This window comes from Pararge aegeria, chromosome 6 (assembly GCF_905163445.1).
Source record: "Pararge aegeria chromosome 6, ilParAegt1.1, whole genome shotgun sequence".
In the NCBI taxonomy this organism is placed as follows: domain Eukaryota; kingdom Metazoa; phylum Arthropoda; class Insecta; order Lepidoptera; family Nymphalidae; genus Pararge; species Pararge aegeria.
Window position 1 is genome coordinate 9,976,343 of NC_053185.1, and position 23,658 is coordinate 10,000,000.

General features: G+C 33.6%; 3 protein-coding genes across 5 annotated transcripts; 2 read left to right on the plus strand and 1 right to left on the minus strand.

The window, feature by feature from the left end:
- Positions 1–661: 661 nt before the first annotated feature.
- LOC120624460 (protein RER1) lies at positions 662–3,149 on the plus strand. Its single transcript, XM_039891022.1, has 5 exons — positions 662–934; positions 1,119–1,223; positions 2,363–2,459; positions 2,625–2,848; positions 2,956–3,149. Exons 1-5 carry the CDS (start codon positions 857–859, stop codon positions 3,037–3,039), a joined length of 588 nt encoding a protein of 195 aa, XP_039746956.1. The 5' UTR covers positions 662–856; the 3' UTR covers positions 3,040–3,149.
- A 9,605-nt stretch (positions 3,150–12,754) lies between these two features.
- Positions 12,755–14,626, plus strand: LOC120624491 (serine/threonine-protein phosphatase 2B catalytic subunit 3-like). The gene has a single exon (XM_039891065.1). The coding sequence runs from the start codon at positions 12,960–12,962 to the stop codon at positions 14,445–14,447; it is 1,488 nt and encodes a 495-aa protein (XP_039746999.1). The 5' UTR covers positions 12,755–12,959; the 3' UTR covers positions 14,448–14,626.
- Positions 14,627–19,463: 4,837 nt separating this feature from the next.
- On the minus strand, positions 19,464–21,270 carry LOC120624781 (phosphatidylinositol N-acetylglucosaminyltransferase subunit P). 3 transcript variants are annotated; one of them, XM_039891513.1, is made up of 3 exons: positions 21,178–21,270; positions 20,887–21,015; positions 19,464–20,086 (listed from the first exon to the last, which is right to left on the minus strand). In XM_039891513.1, exon 3 carries the CDS (start codon positions 19,969–19,971, stop codon positions 19,480–19,482), a length of 492 nt encoding a protein of 163 aa, XP_039747447.1. In that variant the 5' UTR covers positions 19,972–20,086; positions 20,887–21,015; positions 21,178–21,270; the 3' UTR covers positions 19,464–19,479. The 3 variants fall into 3 exon arrangements, with proteins under 3 accessions (XP_039747447.1, XP_039747445.1, XP_039747446.1); XM_039891511.1 differs by having other exon boundaries at positions 21,096–21,258; XM_039891512.1 differs by having other exon boundaries at positions 21,089–21,258.
- Between the last annotated feature and the right edge of the window lie 2,388 nt (positions 21,271–23,658).

Below are 23,658 nucleotides of genomic sequence, written 5' to 3' on the forward strand. Positions count from 1 at the left end.
TAGGAGCTGAGACAAATATTACCAACTTCCAAGGTCGGGCGAGTGCCCGGTTCCCAAGTTAGTAAATGGATGGGTATCCATTTACTAATGCATTAACTAATCCATTAACTTGGGTAAACATTACTTATTGACTAATATATGGCAGCCACACAATGTTTGTTTGGGAGACGGGAATTGGCCCTGGGACGGTCAATTGCGATTTAAGTTTCAAAAGTGCTCATAAACTAGGCCTATTTGACATAAATAAATTTAGTATTTGAGTTGGCAATGTTTACGTGATTTACAGTTTTACAGTTTCAAATAGTAGGTGATGTAATAATACACTGCGCCCCGTTATAAACACGGGAAAGCCGCAGGCACAGCTAGTTAATACAAAAAAGCTTGTGAAAATATATTATCTCTTTAAATAAATCTATCGCTCCTTATGAATGTACTTTTATGGTCAAAATAAAAATCAGGCGAAACGAAAATCCGACTAAACAAAAATCTGTTTAAACGATAACAACTCCACCAAGATACTTTACTCCACTAATCTATGATTTCAGTATTGGAAGATGTAAGGAGGCCTTTATAAAATAAACAAATTCGGAGATTGGCTTGGGTGTGGTAGCAACTTGACACGTATTGTTTTTTGTGATTTTCTTTTCAGGCAACATTTTCTCGTAATGTCTGCTGATATGGATGACAAGATCGCTACTGTTACAAAGTTCTAAGTGATTTTTAATTTGTGAATAATTAGAATATAAATATTCAAAAACTAGTACAAATTGTAAATCTTCATCAGTACAACTATCTTTATCATATTTGTTATTCATGTCTTAAAGCTAGAAAAGGTTATAAGTAAAAGGCACTAACGATGATGGACGGAAACGATATTATAGCCTCTGAATCTAGAAGAGGAGGTTTAAGTCAAGGCTGGATTCGTATTTCTCAAGTAACTTTTGTTTTACATCCGTAGTGTTTAATATAGTTTCGCCAAGTACACAGTGTTGAGACATTATTTAAATTTCCAACCTCTCTTAAAGTTTTTGATTGTCAATAATTGTCGCTCTAAATAATTTCTAAACGCAATCTAAAATCAGTAGTTTTACTAAGTTAAGATTTTTGATTCTCCTCAGATTTATCAAGGACTTTTAGATAAATGGACACCACATATAAAGAGTCGATGGGCAGGCAGTATATTACTTATAGCTATATTCATCCTCCGAATATTTTTAAAACAAGTAAGTTTTTACTTATATTATGTAAAAGTTTGTATATTTACATGATACATTGCTATGCTTAAACAGTGTACACAAGGAATCTCACCAAATACTTATCCTCATTCTGGCATCAAGACACCCAACTTCACATTCAACACATTTCAAAAGCAACTGATATAAATATCAGCAAACTTCTGTGTGCTGTATAGAAGCTGATTGTCAAGATTTTATATCACATACTACATAATTAACAAGCCTACAAGAATGTTTCTAAGAATATTTTAATATACTAACCATGAATATAAGAAGTATTAATAGGAACCTTGGTGATTTCCTTGTTTTCTTTGCACAACTTTAAAGTAATCCTGACATTATTGTTTTAATTGCTGGACACTAAATGTGTCCAGCAATTAAAACTATATAAATCTGAATAACCATTGAAATAAAACATTATTTCAATGGTTATTCAGATTTTTACACAATACATAATCACAACCAAAATTAAGAGAAGGTATCAGGAGGCATCTTCAGGCCTTTTTTCCCATATTTCATACATATTGCAAGCTTCATAAATATGAATGAATCACCTGAACTGGTCTGCTAGATTGTTATTTGCTAAGGATCAGCCTGGCTGTTCATGGAAATACAGACAGATTTCTGTACAACATTCCACAAGAAACTTACTTGTATGGTCATTGCTGTGCCTTGTATCAATGTCCCAATCTTAGAAACAGGCTACCAGGGTATACTAAAGTATAAAAAAATTAAGTTAAATATAAGTAAACAAAATAAAGGGCCAAAATTGCAATGAAGGATACAATATTTTTACCCTTTTATGACAATGTTGAATCATCACAATTTTGGCCATTTGTTATGTTTATTTTTATTTACTTTACTTTTTTATACTTTTAAAACATGCTTACACTTTTTAAGTACTTTTGTAATGAAAAGATTGTTTACTCTATAAGACAACTGAGAGTAGGCATTTTTGCACTACTTATTGAATTTTCCATACTTAAAGATTTTCGTGTATTTTTATAAAAGGACAAAACTATGTTATTTGATAAGTTTCATAAGATTTTATGAAAACTCATAAGTTCTAAAGTTAAATTTCCAAAGTGTCTCTCTAAAAAAAATAATTTTGTTTTGTTTATTTACAGGGCTGGTATATAATCACTTATGCACTAGGAATTTACCATTTAAACTTGTTTATTGCATTCCTTACACCAAAAATAGATCCTGCTATGGACTTTGATGGTAAGTTATCCTATCAGTATTAAAAGCAAGATCTAAGCCAGAATAATTAAAGCCCATTGTTATTTTGTTTACCAGTTTTCATAACATATTCTTATAATATATCATTATAATTAATTGCCAGTAGCTAAAATATTTGGTGTTAAGCTTAATATTTTATTTTTGCAGGAGAGGATGATAATGGTCCTGCGCTTCCAACAAGAGCCACTGAGGAATTTCGACCATTCATTAGAAGATTGCCTGAATTTAAATTTTGGCTCTCGGTCACAAAAAGCACCATTGTGGGTTTCTTCTGTACATTCATTGATGCATTCAATGTTCCAGTATTTTGGCCTATATTAGTGATGTATTTTATTACGTTGTTTTGTATAACAATGAAGAGGCAAATTAAGGTCAGTACTTAATATCTAATGTGATCATATCATTACATTATTTAAATTTAGTATAAAACTATTACAATTATTATCTCGTTTAATAAAATGTATTTTTTATATTTCAGCATATGATTAAATACAGATATTTACCATTCACTCATAACAAGCCCAAGTATAGAACTGTGGATTCAACCATGACTGGAAACTGACAGTGTATGTCAATAAAAATAAATAAATAAATACTACCTTAAGCTGTCAAAGAAGTTTGTAAACTGTTGTATGGAATTATTTTTAGAAATACAGTTTATATTATAATGTTTTTTTATTTTTAATTTATTGTATTAAATAACTATAGAATTTAATTTTATGTTGGTCCTTTGCCAAGCATGTATGTAGGTACCTACCTAATTTGTAATTTTATGAAAAAAATTTGTGTAATTATTTAAATTATAATAACAGATTGTGAATAAGTTGAATAAAATGTAAAATATGATAAAAATATTTAGAATTATTTCTTAAAACTTGAGATTCAATCAAAATATTGTTTTTTACTACTGTTTCGGCCCAAAAAGCTGTTAGGTATTAAAATCATCTTTAGTTTTTCTTTAAAATTTTCAACCGACAACTAAAATGTTTAAAAATAAAGTTGGTAGAAACCTTACCAAATTTATTATTTTGTATTGTTAATTGCAAAAATTAACTCTGTAGTTGCAAATTTAGAATTATAATTATAACAGAGTTACTCATTACGTTAAATGAAGGCATCCTTTTAAAAATTTATGCATGCTAATGACCTTGTTCAAAATATATTTATTTCGAAAATTAATGACAGATTAAATTAAATTTAATTAATATGGTTAACATTATTTTTTCGAAAGTAAGCATTCCTTAATTCCCAAAAAGTGAATCATAAACTACAAATTACTTATTCCTAAGGCGCCTCGGTTGATTCCCATAGCTGAGTTACTAATAATTTAATAATATTATATTAAGTCCCTACTCCATAATTTTCAATTCTCTGAGGTGTTCGATTACTCATTAAAAGGTTATTTAAATAAGTAATTCATTGATTGCAGAAGAGTTCAGCAATATTTTTGTAATTTTCGGATTCTTTGGTTGTTTATTTGTGTATGTGTTTGACTGTCGGTTTGTGCACGCATCAAGAAAAAACTACTCAACGGATTTTAATGCAATTAGGTACATTTATACTCCTGATTAAAATAAAATATATAGAATACTTTTAATCCCGAAAAATAATAGGGTTTGTTCAGGATGCGATAAAAGTTTTCGTCGATTTAACTCCATAACACAGTAATTCCTTAACCTATTGTAATCATTCTTCTTTCAGCAGCAAGATTGTATTATTATTTTAATTTGGCCCAAATTTCGTGAAGATCTGTTCAATATTATTGTTGGTTCGGAAAAGAGTTCAGCGGACAGCAGCAAACCCCTCACTTAAGGCTGCGATTACATTTTGAGTTTTACGGAACTTTGTTAACTTAGTTACGGAACGATCACGATTACCCTTACGATCATTTTACTAATGTAACCCATTTTGTAGTTATTGTTACGTACTTACGTAAGCTGTAAGTCGCGGAAGTCAGTTTTAAACACGTCACGTTGCGCTTAAAAACTCATAGAGGCCCTTTAAGCTTATCGAAGCAGTGTCGATAGGCTCAAGCTTTCGAAAATAAATTTACACCCGAGAAGCTTGTATGCATGAGCGTAGTACATAGTTTGAGGTTGTGAATGGGCTTAACCGAATTGAACATACTACTTTTGATATTGATCATGAAGAAAACGAATGGGATCAGAATACTGGTCAAAATATTTTTGAAAAAAATTCATACTTAGTTGTTTTTTTTTGTGCATATAAAAATGACGGAACTGACAAAAACGGCGGCCAATTAGTTTTTCATCTCGCCTCGACAAGTGAAAATAGTAGTAGTAATAGTTCTTCATAAATAATAAATTGGCTGAAATATAACCATGATTGCTAAGATAAAATTAAAATTATTGATGATACATAAAAGTAATGTAGGTACTATGTTTGAAGTACCTAATCAACATTAACGACAAAAAGTCTGCGAGGCTATATTAGTCTTAACAATCACGATGACATTATCTTATGATATTAATCCGAATCAAAATAAATGATGTAATTAAGATTGATTATGTACCTGTAAATTACTCTTTAAGTTATTAAAATTGGAACTATGGTTTAGAAGATAAGACAGGACTAAAAATGCTATTAGTAGAATAAGGTGCCGCGGTGTAGGTACTTACACCAACGGTACGGCAGTCCAATACTTATACGATTTTCAATTGAATTGAAGGTATCCGGAAGGTACTTATTATAAAAACGAAAGATTTTTGTTCGTGTGATTTTTACTAAAACGGCTTTTTATTTTAAAAAAAGATCCTTAATAAAATTGCATTAATGTAATTAAGTAATATTATTTATTTTGCGGTAGCTAAGTAGGTAGGTACTTCGTGATTTAAATGCTTATTATTACCCAAAAAAAAACCAAGCGCAATCCAGCGAGAAAAAGCTGGAATTAACGGGGACAAAGTCTCGGGCAACACCTATTTCAACTAAAATTTCATCTTCGTCTTTCGTCATAATAATAAAGTACTTACTTAGATCATTTTTTTGGTTCACGCATGGCTAGACACACTTGCAGCACTAAAATGGCGTCAATCATTTGGAGTGGAGGCGAAACATTGATAGCACATACTCTATGTATTCTTCATTCTTGTATCATTTGTGTTCATACATATAACCTACGTGAGCGTACAAATTATATTTGAGGGTGCAAATGGGTGGCGAATCCAAGATTCGAAACGTGGTCGCTTACTATGGGCCTCATAAGAAGGCTCAGAATCACTCAGCGGGCGATGGAAAGAGCAATGTTGGGAGTATCTCTACGTGATCAAATTAGAAATGAGGAGATCCGTAGAAGCACCAGAGTTACAGACATAGCGCAGCGAGTTGCAAAGCTTTACATATAGCAGTTGCAAAGCTTTAGTAGGCATATAGCTCGGAGAACCGATGGACGTTGGGGTTCCAAGGTGTTGGAATGGCGACCCCGCACAGGTAAACGCAGCTTTGGTTGGCCCCCAACGAGGTGGACAGACGACATCAAACGAGTCGCTGGGAGCCGCTGGAAACAAGCGGCCCAGGACCGTGGACTCTACAAAAGACCTATGTCCAGCAGTTGACTTCAATCGGTTGAAGTGAAGATGATGATGATGAAATGGCTGGCTTTTTACCACTCTTTTCAACGTTAAACAAATATACTTATCATATTGACAACAATAACATATTCTGTATGTAATTACTATACTATGGCAGCCGAAAAAATGTAATTATGATATTAAATTTACAATTCACATAAACGTTTATACGCACACAAATGCACGTGTTAGTGTCAATGACATTTGTTTAGGTAACTTTGTAACGAAAACTAAATTATAATCATTGCTCTAAAACATGCATTAAGTACTTAATCATACTTTTTATCATGGTAGCATATTGAACCCTTTCCATAAAACGTTGTATTTAGATAGTCACGCTAAAAAACCTTTCCCGCCTTTTACCCCTCCATAGGAAAATATACAGTGAGAAGTACCTATAAGGCTATACCTAGTTGTATCCCTTTTACTCTTAGGTCACATAAAATAGGTTAATCGTAACTCAATGACCTACATAGGAAAGTATGCGGTAAAATTAGGTGTTCATTTGAGCGTGAAAACTGCTGAGTGGATACTTAAAATAATAACACAACTTTAACGCTCAATATATTATATTATTTAGATATTCATTTCTTATAATAAGTATACTTATACTTGGTTGTAAGTCAGATGACTAATTTGTTCTATCAAATTAAAGTTAAAAATGAATTTGTTCCGTGGATAAGTGAAATAAATGCTTTTAAGTCGAACTATAGCCAGCTGTTTTTTTTTTTTTAAATACTGCTGGAGTTTTTTAAGTTCCTCAGTTTAGAGTTGGTTCTTCTCCGATATGGGGGCATACTTAGATATTGTAAGGAATACGTTTTAAAACCCAAAAACAATATTTTTTTGCATTAAATTGCCGCTTTATTGAACTGCTGACTATTATAAGTTCCTCGCTACTCTTCCACGTACAACGTTTAGTATATACATAATTTATAAGTTTTTTCATATGGATCCGCTATCGATATATAAGTACAGAGACACACCGCGTCGCATTCCTTTCCACCGCTTTTCTTCGTTTCCGCGGCTCGTAGCATCATGTCGTAGGTATAGCCTATTAAATGTTGCCCGTGACTTCGTCCGCGATTACTTTTTTTTTTCTAAAAATCCCAACACTCTTTATCCCAAATAAAATGTATCCTAGGGCCGTCTTCAGGATAGAAACTATTTTTAGCCATGCATGCATACATAACAAACGCTTTTTTTTTTAAACCAGCAGCTTTTCCAGAATAATATATAAAATATAATCTTCCATTCTTTGTCTATCTACAAGATGCAAGCCACATATTATAACGTGCTACATTTCATAACGGTTGGCCGAAAATAAGTAACAAACAGTTTACTTTCGCATTAATAATATTAGTAATTAGTTTTGCAATATATAAAATGAGATGCCCAAGAGAGTCTTTAAGAGATAAATTTAAAGAAGCTAAAATTATGACGGTGCATAATCAATACATATTCGAAAATTTAATTTATGTACATAAAAATATAACAATTTTTAAAAAGAAAGTGGGCTGTAACAATATGAATATTAGAAGTAAAAATAAACTTGTAGTGCAGTTTACTAGGCTGCATAAAATTAGTAATTCATGTACATCATTGTATGTCTTTTTATAACAAATTATCAAATGAAATCCTTGAGATGTCTCTCAATAAGATCAAAGTTTATATAAAACGTAAGCTTTTAGAAAAATCCTATTAGAATATTAAGGATTGTGTATGATAAAAAGCTTGGGTATGAATTGCTCTTACTTCATAGCTCAACATTAGCTAGACTGTGAGATGGTGATAACAAAAAAAAAACTTGGGTAAGTTTGTAGTGGGCTCTTCTTAGACCAGGGCGCGTTTGGAACCCTCCTAGCTACCTAAGTTAACGAATGCAGTTATCACCATCACTAACATTAGTGTAACATGTTAAATGTATGAACGCTTCATTAGTGCCTGTAATAAGGTCTACATGAATAAAACATTTTTGAATTTTAAATTTAGTACAAGGGTAAACTTCCTCAAGAATTAGGTTATTGAATGAAAACAAAGACTTTTCAAATCAGACTAGTAGTTTCAGAGATTAGCGCGTTTAAACAAAAAGACTAAGTAGGTACATAATCTCTGGCTTTATTACCCATTAGTTCATACGATAGATGGGCAGCTGCACACCCAACATACCTACTTAAAACTGGAAATGTAATTCCTAAATATTGTACCAACTACGTAAGTGTAACTCGCGACTTCACACGCTTTTAATTCATTTAAATCATAACAGACAGTATTTGTAATGTAACTGGTAAATAAATTTTCTAAAGTAAATAATTTTCCAATTTGACTCGGGACTTCCCAAGTGCGATAAACTCACATAAGATCATAATAATTTGAAATACATGCCTCCAGGATTTCATAATAATTGTGTACCTTTACATTTGAGAGCGATCAGTGATGCCAAAGCTGAAATTAATAAACTTTGGCAACTATTCTTCTTGCTCTAATTAAATTTCGGTGTCGCAATAAAGTCTCAGACTGAGACACCTGCAATTACACAAAGACCACCGGTACGTTTGAAGCCGGCTTTAAAAAATACAGTTTTTTTTTTTTTGTTCACGCATAACTTTTGGTTTATGAATAGATTTTACATCGAAGCTTCGAAGCAGTCTCGTTCAAATTTAATTAATATTATAGTATATACCTGGACTCCGAAGATATATCTTTTGCTGTTTGAAAATTATTTATTTATTGGTTAGAAAATTCTAATTTTGATAAAAAATTTCACAGAGCTACAATTTCTAGTAGTCATTAGCAAAGTAAACTTTTTATCCTGAAAAAGCAAACGGGCAGTGTATCAGGATGTTCTTTGAAGGGAAGTGATAAAAAATATTTATTATAATACAAACAAATCCGTAAATATTTATTCATAAAAAGAATCAGAGGAATTGAGGTAGGTACTCCTCCTGTTTTGAAGTCGGTCGATAAAAAGTAAGTACCTTCTAGGTAACTTATAGGTACTTACTACCAAGTAGTTAGTATTTTTTTTTTAACTAAAAAAACATAGAAAACCAGTTCTAAGCTTCAAATAAGAAATAACAGCTAAATAAGTAGATACCAATAACGAAATAAAGATAGGTATGTGAATCTTTCCTAGTTTGTAATTTCTGTAGCTTGATTATTAGGTATTTCAGCAGCCCTGTCACCAGTGCAACAATTTCACGTGAGTGTTTTATCTAAATTATCAATAGGCACGCATTCCGGGCACTTAGGTTATCCTAAGATCTTTCATCATCGCGTTAGTAGGAATTAACCGAGATAATAAAATGAATGAACCTATAAGTTCAATTTCGTATCAAATTACAGTATGTATCTAACTAAAGAAACAAAATGAATGTGTAGGTATATTTAACCGCTACAGTACAAACTAAAACAATTATTACCCTAGAGTTAAAAATAGTCGCTAACGATAAAAATAATACCTACCTACCTATCGTTTGGGTGACGTGTGATTACGCGTACGATCACGGCAGACAGCCGAGTAAACGGGAAAAACGCTTTTACTCTGGTCCGGCGTTTATGATATGGCGTTTCCATTTTTTAAAACTAAAACTATAACTTAAAAGATTTTTTTATAAAACAAAGCTTTATTCTTTTTTTTTAAATTTCAGCTAATTCTACCGTTATTGAGATATTGTCGAGCCGGGCTATAAAAAATTGTAAATTCTGTTCAATAGTGTGGCTTCGGTCTTTCAAGCTTATAACTTTTTTATTTTACTCTTCCATTTTATTTATTTATTACTAAACTAACTATTCATAGTGTGATTGGCATAGACAAGATGGGAGGGTCTAAAACTCAAAACTGTATTTCCGTTATCTCCAGTGTTTAACAGGGGCCGTAGTGTTTAAATAAATTTAATATCTTCCCGTTAATCAAGTAAAATAAAATAATTAAAATAAACCAGTATAAATTAATCGACGCTGCGGACAGTGCAGCCCCAATGGCGCGCGGGGCCTTACATCAAAGGCACAGCGCTCGCCTGCAAGCATTATCGATCTTTTAGTCGCCTCATCAGCAACAGCTGATCCATCTAGGGGTAGCGCAAAGGGAATATACATTCCAAAAGAGCAATTATACTATCTTTCTCCGGAGGTTCTCAATTTGATGAGTGTCTATGTAATGCCATTTATTTTTCTTGACCGAACATGATGAAATTTGGCACATAATTAAAAAACTACATCTGAACTTTTTGTGCGGGAAAAGCACTGAATAACTGGGCTCAAAAACATTTCTTACCCACGGGGTGTTATAAGTTTGATGTGTGTGTGTGTGTGTGTGTGTGTGTGTGTGTGTGTGTGTGTGTGTGTGTGTGTGTGTGTGTGTGTGGGGTGGGTGTGGGTGGGTGTGTGGGTGTGGGTGGGTGGGTGTCTGGCTATGATATCGTATTTCCCGAACCGATTTTGAATTAGTTTTTTTTTATTGAAATATCAATTAATCGGGAATGTTCCTAGCTATGTTTCTTGAAAATCAGTCCAAGATGGCGCCGCCTTGAAATGGCTTTTTTCACAACTCTCTCAATGTGGGTATCAAATGAGAGGGCTTGACTAGTAGAATAATGTAAACTCGAAAGCCGGGTTTTTTTTTAAATTTATATATTTTTTAAAATGACCACCTGATAGTAAGTGGAAACAATCGAATATAAACCACTGTTACTAACATTACTTACAGTACCCTTATAACTATTATATTTAATGTATATATGATAATAAATATCATTATGATTATAAAGTATAAACAGAGCAATATTTCGCAGCCAATGAAATAAGCTCGGAGGTAGTACTCACCCGGACGAGCTTTGTCACAAAAGCTCTAGGTACTACTACTAAAATGGCTTATGAAGAGTGTAAGACATTTATTCCTATCCGACTTTAAGTTATTTAGATAGTTCTCTGTCGAAGTGCATATATCCTGGAACTCTAGATTCGACTAAATAGATAATTAGCATGGTTAAAGCAATTCGTTTGACTCTCCGAAACCAGTAAGGGATAAACTTGCTCATATTGGTTAAAATTGGAATCAGTAATTTAGACAACAGTTTATTTATCAGGTTTAAAATGAAACCAGAATCGATAAATAAATACTACGACAATATCCACATCGCCATCTAGCCCCAAAATAAGCATAGCTTGCTAGTATGGGTGTTAATATGACTGATGAATATTTTTATGAATAACGGACATAAATAATTATAATGTACAGATACACCCAGACACTGAAAACTCTCATGTTCATCACACAAACATTTTCCAGTAGTGGGAATCGTACTCACAGCCTTAGACTAGACTCAGAAAGCAGGTTCGCTGCCTTCTGCGCCAATCAGCATTCAAACATATTGGATATAACATATTAAATGAGGTATATTACAAAACACTGAAAGAAAACTGCGATTTGCTAGGTACTAGGTGTACGTACATGCTAGGTAGGAAAAGAAGGTAGGTAAATGGCCACAGTTTGGCCATTAGCACACCGCACACGCCTAATATTAGGGTGCGTTTCCACTGACTACAAGTTAACGGAGTGGAGAGGAGCGGACCCTAAATTGTCCGTGAGGTGCGACGGTTTGGGTAGACGTGTCTGGACCGAACTCGTGGCCCGTATTTCAATTCCAAATATTAATTTGAAATTTCGAATTTTGCGTGTTTTAGCTATCTAAGTAGACAGTGCTATTCATATATTTTTTTTTATGTAATTGTCGAATATTTCATCATCACATTACCTTTCACTACTTCACTATAACTTTGTGAATATAAAATTACTTCACTATAGTGATGTTACTTTATATGGTCTTGAATCGAGAATCGATGTTTTCTTTTTGTATCCAGATAATATGCGACAATGATTTCTACTTTATCTGCTTCCGAATCTTCATCAATTAGAAGAAAAGGATGTAATTTAGCGGTGCTCTCTTCTTAAAAATATCTCCAAGAGACTGATCTGATCTGACTGAATTTGAAAAAAATTGTGAATAATATTTTTCACCAATACTTCAACGCTTCAATACCTGGTCAGTATTATTGTCAATATTCGGAACATGGCTCAATGCAGCTTAGCTCAGCTCTACTCCGCCCCGCTCCACTCCTCTTGGCTCCGCCCAGCACGGTGTCAATAGATGCGAACCCTTATTGTTGTCAATAAAGTTGCGTGTGTGCCGTGTGCTATTCACCCATACAGACTCCTAGTTCATTGTTGTGGCAACTTTATTATTTATTGTTCTTAGGATGTAACTTATAGTATTATATTAATCAAATCAATCGTTGCAACCGTGAATACTTATAAAAAATAGAATAAGTACATTCGTAGTAATAGTTATAAAGTACCTACTTTGTATTTTTAAATGATTAGGTCAATTTAGACATGACACAAGTGTCTCTGAAGCCAATATATTAGTGTTAAAACACTACCACTACGATAGTGTTTTAAAGAGTAAGTTCAATTCTAGTTCCTTGTACACTCGCATTATAGGTTCACAACTTACAGCGCCAAAATTACTAATGTATTTTGTTGAAGAATTTAGAATTATTAATACTTAACAAATTATATTAAAACAATCGCAATTTTAAGTATTAATTATTATTTTCAATATTATAATCTATGATTTTATTTTATAGCTGGTAACTTCTACAGTTCGCCAGTGTTGCCTACCTACTAAAATGATATGTTCAAAAGTAATAAAACGCGCTCGATATCCCTGTTTATTTTATTGACCACTCGCCAGATGTTTGCGCATTGTTTTCCAGTGCGCAGTAGTTTCTCTGTCGTGAAATCGGGATTCTGTTTTAGTATTATATCTATTCTGCCATTTTGAAAATAGTGGCGTGTATGGATTTTGGCCGCGTTCGTCAATGAACAAATATGTCCGGGAGCAATGATAAGGTGTCGACTACGCAGCGTATGATCCAAAGTGTTGCTTTCCCTCCCAGCCACAAGCTTCTTGTCACCGAAGTTTTTGATGAAAAATCTGGAAAACCTCTGCCAGACGTACTCAAGCAACATTTTATATTAGAGGGCCGAATCGAGGAAAATGCGGCTTTGCGAATCATTCAAGATGGTGCCACCCTATTACGTTCCGAAAAAACGATGATCGAAATTGATTCACCGGTGACAGTATGCGGAGATGTACACGGGCAATTTTATGACTTGATGAAATTGTTTGAAGTGGGAGGCTCACCCTCATGCACGAAGTATTTATTCTTAGGAGACTACGTTGACAGAGGTTACTTCAGTATAGAATGTGTTCTTTACCTTTGGGCTTTGAAATTGTGTTATCCGAAGACTTTGTTTTTATTACGTGGTAATCATGAATGCCGACATTTAACTGAATATTTCACTTTCAAACAAGAATGCAAAATTAAATATTCTGAAAAAGTGTATGATGCGTGTATGGATGCCTTCGATTGCTTACCTCTTGCTGCTCTCATGAATCAGCAGTTCCTCTGTGTACATGGTGGTCTATCCCCTGAGATCAACAGCTTAGATGATATCCGTAAATTAGATAGATTCAAAGAACCACCAGCGTTTGGAGCTATGTGTGATCTGCTGTGGTCTGATCCCTTGGAGGATTTTGGGAATGAAAAGAATGCTGAACATTTCTCGCACAACTCTGTAAGGGGATGTTCTTACTTCTATAGCTATGCTGCTTGCTGTGATTTCTTACAGAGAAACAATTTGTTATCAATAATACGTGCTCATGAAGCTCAAGATGCTGGCTATCGAATGTATCGCAAAAGCCAAACTACTGGCTTCCCAAGTCTTATTACCATATTCTCTGCACCAAACTACTTGGATGTCTACAATAATAAGGCAGCTGTACTAAAATATGAGAACAATGTCATGAACATTAGGCAGTTCAACTGTTCTCCGCACCCCTACTGGCTGCCCAACTTCATGGATGTGTTTACCTGGTCTCTTCCATTTGTAGGTGAAAAAGTTACTGAAATGTTGGTAAACGTATTAAATATTTGCTCTGATGATGAACTGATGTCAGAAGGAGATGATGCATTGGAGGAAGCAAATCTCAGGAAAGAAGTTATACGTAACAAAATTAGAGCAATTGGAAAAATGGCACATGTGTTTTCTGTGCTTCGTGAAGAGAGTGAATCTGTATTGCAGCTGAAAGGGCTCACTCCCACAGGTGCTTTACCTCTGGGTGCATTGTCTGGTGGCAAAACATCCCTTAAAAATGCCCTGCAAGGATTCTCACCAAATCACAAAATAACATCATTTGCTGAGGCAAAAGGCTTAGATGCTATCAATGAGCGAATGCCACCTCGCCGTGATGGCCAACGCACTCCGGATGCACAGGAAAAGAAGCCTCACGTGAACAGCAATGCCCACTCGTGAAGTGCTCGCTGATATTTCTCTTCGATCTTTACATTTTGGCCCACAATTAGTGATAGTGAAATATGTGTGACGGAGACTCAGCTTTTTGGAATGATATTTCACATCTATAATAACTAGGTGGATTTGAAGGGAATTGTCATTATAGAAACTAAATATTATTAAAGTTGGATTTCACTTTTTTTCAATAGTTAAAATTAAAATTTCTCTTAAGATATTACCTCTCGATATTTAAAATAATTATCAGATCTGCAGGCAACAAATTTATTTAGTCAATTAAATATTAAGATATGCACATTTATTTATAATGCGCTGCACTGTTTAATTTTTGGTAATGTAATTTTAAAAAATTCATATGAAAAGACATGATAATGTAATGTAAATTTATTCAGATTGTCTACTTATTATACTCTACATTGTTATCTACATTAGTGAAAATTAGACATGTCTATAATTTTCAAAGCATAATTAGCTGTGATATTAAGCGTTGATCAATGTATTATTTAATAGCGATCTGCTAGTGGAGTACAGGCATGTTCATTGGCTAATCATGCATTGAAATATGTAAAATAAGTGGTGGAGTTCTCAGCTTGGGCGTGTCTTTATATTCTATTAGGTAATAAAATTAATTATGTACTATAGTGTGCAGCACATGGTGAGTTATTGCCATACGTGTGTGCTGTGTAAATATGCCTCGTGCGTACACACACGTTATTGCAGCTTTAACACTTGAGATAAATATTATTCTCTTTAATATCTTTGCTACAAGTTGTACTTAATTGTATTTTATTGTACAAAATATATTAAATTACTATCTATGAACTATACTTAAAAATAATTTATATTTGGGTGTATGCTGGCCCCTTGTTGCCTGCATGCAGCTAAACTTGTATGCTGGAACATCACATAAATAAATTTTCATAATGTTTCGGTATATAAGATGTAGTGGCTAGTCTAATTGCAGATTTTCTTACAGCTTCTATTCCAAATTTCACTTATATAAATATTAAGGTTTTATGACCTATGCACTGTTGGAAAATCTCTTTTGGTCTGCCAAATAAATATTAATCAATGCAATAAGTTCATTGTGAATACTAAAAGTGGCTTACATAATTTTTCAAAGTCAGTTCTAAGTATTTTATCTCAATCAGTGTGTAGTCCTTCATACGTTCTGTACTTTTAAATAAAACCTATGTAAAAACTAACAATATATTTAATTTTATTTTATACTAACCACGGGATGTGTTGTTTTATCCTTATAAAATATATTAACATTGAGCTCTATTTATCATAGTTTTAATAAGTCACTCCTAGATTTTATCCTATATTTATAGAGGTATCAAGAAATTAAGTTAAATAAATTCACATTAAGTTAAGTAAAATCACATTTTAATGTCAGTAAGTTAAATTTATATACCTTTAGATTTTTTTAAAGTCATTGACATAATATAAAAGCTACTTTTTAAGCTATTTACTAATATCAGTTGTGCCATTTTATATAAAATATAAAGTTAATTGCACTTTGCACTAAACAACAATTAAATACTATTATCTTCAACTCAAGAGATTTTCTTTTTTTTCATCATGCCAATAAGTATAAATTACCTAATAATATCTAATAGTCAATATACTATGAGTATTCAAATGAATTCAAATTCATTTAAGTAAATTCATCTAAGTATAGAGGAGGAGCCCCCTCATGGAAAAGAGCAATAAAGATCACATATACCCACAACTCTACACTAAGCCTGCTTGGTAGCAAAAATTGCTGATATCTATAAAAATTGCTATTCACTCTTTCAAGAGATTAATATTTAATTTTACGGTGGATCTCTTCGACATTCCAATTGAATTTGGTAGCCGTCTGCTGTACAGTGGGTGGTCTCCAAGTTTTGGTACACTTGGAGGAAATATAGTTGAAATTCATATAAAAATTGTAACTGGTAGATTTGAATCCGCCACTCTCTGGCAATCGCGGCCTAATTGCTTTTCTGACTAAGCAACTGTTCTCGTACCATGCAAGTTTTAGTCTGGTTAATAGCTTTGGAGCCTCGTCGGCGCGTTCATCTGTGTGAGAGTGCGGTTTTGTTTTTTTGTTCGTAGTTTCCATACTGATTTAATATATTTTACTATGCCTATACCCCTAATCGGTTTTTTTCGCGATATTATACCGGAACGCTATCCTAGCGGCAAGACGCGACGCGTCATGGCACCTATAAGTTAAAGGCAACCTTTCTATTATTCGGTATTTTCGGTATTTCACTAAAACTAGAAAGAACATAAAAATGAAGCATTCAATAGACATTCTGAAGAATTGGCTATTCGGAAGTTGTGTTTATTTTACTCCCTAATTAACGCAATAGTCAATTAAAGTGTGTAAAAAGTCGCGGCTACTAAGGTCAAGGGTAAGGTTTATACATCGTAATAAGTTACGATGTATAAATCCTTTTTCCATTGCATTTAAATCCTAATTCCGAGTAGGTACCTGACGGAGAAATATGGTGAGGAATGCCTAAGTATTTTCCACAATATTATCTTTCTCGAAGTTCGCTAATTCTTACTTAGCCAACATGCTGGATTACGATCTAAATCCTTTTCATTCTTAAAGGAGGATACCCGTGGGGCCGTGCCCTGTAGTGAGCGGGTATCCTCCATGTGCTGATTATGATGATATAAATTACAAACCCCAACGCTCATACCATGAATTAGAAATCTTAAAAATAGCCTTGTTCTTATCACCTATAACAAATCTATTTATGTGTTAAATATATAGTTATTGGACAATAGCTTTACCTATGTTATATTGCAGCAAACAATCTAGCCTAGACCTACAATAGCTTTACCTATGTATACCATAACAAAAGCTACGACCGTGAGAATTACATAGGTCCACGGCTAGCATTTATATTTTCTAACTACTCTAATTAATATATCACTAGAAATTTTAATTTTGAGTACTTTCCCCTTTATAATAGGTACATGCTCGAGTTGAAAAATCACCGTTTCACGGGTTATGAGGATGGCATTCAACCCTACGCGTCTATCACTTTCTATTGATTTGAGACTAACCGCCCGGCCCCAGCATCTTGTTACGAGTAGGTATACGAGTACGAGTATATCTAAATAAGAAGGTTAGATTGGCGTATGACTGCAAGTCCATTAGGTGGTACGTTACGATGCATTCCAACTGAAACTCCAAACTTGTTTATTCAAATAGATTTACTAATATTTACCGCTTATGAATCATACATACCAACGTACGTAGCTAGTTCTAATTACTTACCTAATATAATATCATCACATACGTTGGATTATTTACCTAATCAGAAATATGGGGATCAGAAGAACCAGTGTATTGCGGGCCAGGCTGAATTGCGAAGTTAAGGTATAAAATTCCTATGAAGCTAACGTGGACACCTTGCTCCACTACGCGGTGTTGGAAAACCACCGTTGACTGAATGATGAAAAACCACTGTACGCAAGTGGCAAAAGACTGAGTAGGTACCTTCCTAGGTGCGGAAAACTTCACAAGAGATATCGGTTGAGATGAACGAAGATCTCAAAATTGTTCGTTCGTCAAAAGTACATTTGTGAATAATATATTTATGTGATGAAGTAAGATGACTTATGGTTTTATATAGGTAAGTAGGTACCTTTCATACTACCTACTTTATCATTCTCACAAACAATAGGTTAAGACCTTGACGATGTAACTGGTATTGAACGCATTCAAATAAATTAATAGTAGAAATTGTTTTGTTATTTTCACGGCAGCTCGAGAATGACGCTTTAGATGCTTACCTACAATAATTTTTTGGGACTATATTATGTACAACTGTACCTAATAATAGATAATAATAAATGCTTTCAGGCCAAATACCTTATGAAAATAATAAAAACAGAAAATACGGTAAAGATAAATAAATAAAGACTACGACCTCATAAAATCAAATGATTTAAAATAATAAATTATTAATTTGAGTTCTCAAATAGTTAAAAATTTTAATTTTTAAACAAAATACCTTGTTAGAAACAAGAACACATATTAAGTATCTAATATTCATCATCATCATCGTGATGAACCGATTGAAGTCCACTGCTAGTCATATATCTTTTGTAGAGAGTTCCAAAATCCACGGTCCTGAGTCGCTTGTTTCCAGCGATTCGTTTGATATCGTCTGTCCCCCTCGTTGGGGGCCAACCAATGCTGTGTTTACCTGCGCGGGGTCGCCATTCCAGCACCTTGGAACCCCAACGTACATCGGTTCTCAGAGCTATGTGCCCACCCATTTCCACTTAAGCTTAAATCCGGTTCTTCATCACGTAAAGATACTCCCAACATTGCTCTCCTCATCCCCCGCTGAGTGATTCTGAGCCTTCTTATGAGGCCCATAACTCTCACGAATTGACTATCTAATATTAAATAATATTGGAAGAAACTATATCCATGTCCAACGGCTGCCTGCTACTCTTTGAATGTCGCCTTTCCACCTACTTGGGCACCTCAAAAGTTGGGCTACCGCGTCGCTTGCATCAAAATGTATTGAGTATTTTTGAGGTCTTTAAATACACCTACTTTAAATTCTGTGGGTCCATCAACTTGAAGCGTAGGTTTTAAAGCCTTTAAGTGCCTGTAATTACACTCGCAACCACGCCCTTTAGGCTTTACTAGGCTAATGATCATAATTAGGTATATTTATTAAGTTTGATTTTAGGGTTCAGTCCATGAAGGGTTAACCATAAGGACCCATTGCTAAGTCGTCACTTTCCTGTCCACCGTCCGATTGCCACTGTATCTCATGAACCGTAATACGAGAGTGGAAATTTACATTTTTTGTATATCCGCCGAAACACATAATAAAATAATTGTCAAAAAAAGCGTAACTAAAAAGCAAGAGATAAATATTATCTAAAACATTTTTAAGTCGGTGCCAAGTAAAACATTACCTACTATTAACATACACATAGCTATAGCATATTGAGAGCTAATAATTTGATAATAAATAAAAAGATCTTAGAGTTACATCATTTTTTTTTATTTACTTTTCTTATTTCTAGTTAGATATAATTTCCTTGAAATATAACTTTTTTCATATTCTTTTAATTGTGGTACAGTATTTTCTTTCAACTCTTTAGGAGAGGCTATGTAATTATGTTTCATGCATTTAGCCTCGTCTTTACATATACAAAAATCACTTATTTTCTCATAATGGGTTTTAATATTTCCATTGTCAAACTGGCTATAGGAATCCTGAATGGTTTTAATACTATCAATACTGGGTGTTAACATTAAATTTGAACTGGGGTAGACTAAAAATGCAAAAATTGTCAGTGCTACTAAACACTGAATTGGCACTGCTGTTGACCAGTACTTCTGTGGATAGTAATATATGTTGAGATAATGAAGATAGTAATCAGGAGTTAGTGACCAAATACAATATGTTGCTAAAATTATTTTACTGAATACGAACATAAAGAAACCATACAATGACCTTGAAGGTGTGGGTGCTGGGGTATGCTCAGGCATGTTTAATGTCTATACAATTGAAAAAGATTGTATTGTTTTAACAATTAAAATAATGTTTTTTAAAAATGCATTTATAGATGATCTTAATTTTTTGTAATCTGCTCCTTCAAAAGATCTGTAAAAAAAAATATAACTTTATATTGAAGTCCCATAACTAAGAAAATTAAGAAAAATACTTTAATACATCAAAAGTCCTTGATGCATGTATTCTATTAGTTTAAAACATTATAGGTGAGCAGAACAGTACCTCACAAAATTATAAATAATAACAATCTTATTGTCTATTTGTTCATCTTAAATTTTTAATACCTATTACAATTTTTTATGTGCTATTACATACAATTCAATTTGAATCTTCTAGATATAATTCCAAATTGAATGAGCAAATGCTATAGTATTTTTATGTGTTAATTCTTTAAACAGGCTCCTAGCGTGTTTGAAGAATTAACCCAGAGTTGCCCATTGCATTTGTTTTCAAAACCAAAAGTCTACTCAAGGGCAACAGCAAGCATGCCACTGCAGTGTTTAGCATTCAGTTCAGTAGGATTTCAAAGGTTGTTGGGCCAAAAAATGAAGTCGAAAATTAATTAGTTGTCTGACATTTATGTAAAGAGAAGGATTAACTCAAAACATTGTTCATCAGGTTTTATAATAGATATTAGGAATTATATTAATATTTAGGCCTGTGCCCAGCAGTGGGACTTTAGTGGGGGATGATAACGATATTGGTATGTATGTAGCGCTTTGTTCCTTCTTCATTTCAATTACACACCAAAATGATCTAGACTGGGAAAAATTGTGTTGGTAAATACATAATACCCATCTTCTAGGCAAGCACTCAACACCTTAGGCTGCATCATCACTAGCGTTCTATCGGATGCGATTGTTGTAGTGGGGTAGTGCCATTGAACTTACACAATGAGGTTATTTTGTTCAGCACTTAGTATTCTTTGGATACCACTTCCTTTGAATTCTTTATCCACTTTTAAAACCTCGGATACTAATAAAACCTGTTGATTGTTGTTAAAAGGGATTGTTAGTATTCTGAAATGAAATAAATAGGTAAGTAACTATGCATAATGAAATATCAATATTTAAATTTTAGTTTTCTATTTACTGCTAACAGTTTTTTCTGCAGCTGCGATTCCATTTTAAGTAAACATTTATTGTATACTTATCCGAAATGAAATTTTAGAAAATATGTACTTTTTAGGTCCTATCATCTGTGAATTAACTTGGAGTATTTTTTTTTAATTTCTGTACTGCGGACTGCCACAGATAATACACTTAGTGACATTCATACTCATAGAGTAAAGTAAAGTCCGTATCGTCTGTTTTAATTCATAGCATCGGTACACCGGCAGGAGATTTAGGCTAAAAACGTTTTTGTACATTGTGCTGTTTTGGCACTACGAAAAGCCATAAATCAAAAGAAGAAGAAGAGATTTAGGCGTTTTACATATAAAAAGATCAAAAAAAAATCTTATATTTTTTTATTTCTATATAAGTACCCATTACATTTGTTTCACGTCAGCTGCTGCCGATAAAAGAGGATTGGCAGGGCAGTGGTCAATAAGTCAAATTCTGCATCCCACTTTCACACTTCTTCAAAAAGTTGACTGATCATCATCATCGTCATCAAATGCTTTACCATTAAGTCCGCCTTTTTGTAAACCGTTTTTTGGTTGTGCAATAAAGTGGATAAATAAAAAAAAACCACTACACGACACGGGTGTCCTCTCAGAATTTAGGCCGTAGTGTTAGACATCACACGGCGTTGAGAACATTATGGAGAACTCTCAGACTTAAAGGTTTCCTCACGATGTTTTCCTTCACCGTTTAAAGCAAGTGATATTTAAATTGCTTAAATTAAAAACGCACATAACTCCAGAGTCATCGGTGCGTGCTGGGAAACACTGTCTCCACGAAAGGAAAGCCGATGCCACCACTCACTAAGCTATCACCGCTTCTTGACTGGTCACCCATCCTGCTTCATCAGCATTCAATTTGTCACTTTGGTATTGTCCAAGCCATCCTTCTTAAGATTTAAAAAAAATGTATTTTCTTCGTGTGTTCCGTGTTTACTTCAAAACAAAGACGCAGGGTACCGCTTTAGAGGCTGGTAGTAGAATGGCCTGTCTTCCTTTTGTAAGGGGAGTGAAAGTTAAGATTGGAAGACTCCTTAAACAGCGTTATGACATAAAAGCTGTCTTCACACCATTACAAAAGATTGCCTACTTTTGTAAGGGTGTGAAGTTTATTCGGGTGTGTACTCGATTGACTCCATCTGTGGAAGCTCTTACATTGGGCAAAAAAAGAGATCCATAGCCGCAAGGGTCACCGAACATATAAAACGACGGAAAAATAGTTCCTGGGACACTTCAAAACAGTTTAAAAAATTTGAATGCCACCCAAATCATTACATAGAAAATGATTTACTATTCAAATAATTTTGTGCTCTCTTAAAAAAGGGTGTTTCATGAAGGAAATTGTACAAGCATAAAGATTTAAAAAAAATCTTTTCATTTTTCGTAACTGGGAAGGTCTACTTTATTCATTCAAACTTATAATTTTCACGATCTTTTAATTTCTTTTATGAGTGAAGTATATGAATAATTTAGATAAGACTAATAGATTGGTGATCAACATAAAAAATAACAAAGCAAAGTCTTGTAAAAGGTTTTATTAATATTTCAAACACAATTCACTATGTACAAATTACTTTGTAAAAATATTCATTCTCGTCTTAATAATTATGATTTATTTACTGTTAGAGGCAACACTTAAAAAAATAAAAAAAAATATTATGAAAAATTATTTCATTTAAATTTTAACCAATATAAGTACAACGTAACATTAAAACTGTTATGTTTAAAATTTGAATCATGTAACTAAGCGTCAGTTTACGACAGAACTAAGAAATAACTCTTCATTGTAGAAAACTGAAAAAAGAAATCTGTTAAAAAAAAAATAGAATAGAAAAGCTTCATGATAGAAAACTGTATGAATATCGATATTCATATAATTTTCTACTTAGCAATACGGCCTATTGGTCCTATTTTCAATAGAGCCAGGAAATTTTTCAGGTAATTTTTCCTTCTGTCAGAAATGACAGTTAGGGCGCGCTCATGCGATTGCGCAGCTATTACAGCAGTGCGCGACCAACCTAAATGATTAACAATATATGACATACTTCCGTGGAGTAGAATTAGTTTAGTTTTGCGAGAATGATATGAATAATGAAAAACGCATTAGAAACATCTGTCAGCCAGCACCCTCCACGACCACGTGGTCCACAACCCTTAAACAAATCTAGGAACCTGCTCTAAGGTGATGCCGTCGGCTATATAATCCGACTGAGGCAGGTACATTGGCGTTTGGATAGACTGTAAGATTTCACCTAGTCTACAGGTGTAGGACTTGAACATTTCTGATATGATTAAAAAGAAAGAAGAAAGAAAGAAAAAGAAGAAGATCCTGACTGGCAACTTACTCAATGAAACTATAAGGCTCGCTTGTTCACAAAACTTGTCTAAAAGTAATTCTATCCTTTTCCACAGAGAATATAGGAAAAGGATAGCAATCCTTTTGGACCTGCCAGTTCTATTTATAGATTTGTGTGCAAATGAATTAACACCAATGTCCATTATCGTCTGAACTACTAATCGCTGTGTTCGATTATATGTT

Bases quoted from the DNA above. Each gene is read 5' to 3' on its own strand.
- LOC120624460 (XM_039891022.1), top strand. From the start codon at position 857: ATGATGGACGGAAACGATATTATAGCCTCTGAATCTAGAAGAGGAGGT. The intron at 2,460-2,624 runs GTAAGTTATCCT...TTATTTTTGCAG, and splicing joins TCCTGCTATGGACTTTGATG to GAGAGGATGATAATGGTCCT. The intron at 2,849-2,955 runs GTCAGTACTTAA...TTTATATTTCAG, and splicing joins CAATGAAGAGGCAAATTAAG to CATATGATTAAATACAGATA.
- LOC120624491 (XM_039891065.1), top strand. From the start codon at position 12,960: ATGTCCGGGAGCAATGATAAGGTGTCGACTACGCAGCGTATGATCCAA.
- LOC120624781 (XM_039891513.1), bottom strand. From the start codon at position 19,971: ATGCCTGAGCATACCCCAGCACCCACACCTTCAAGGTCATTGTATGGT.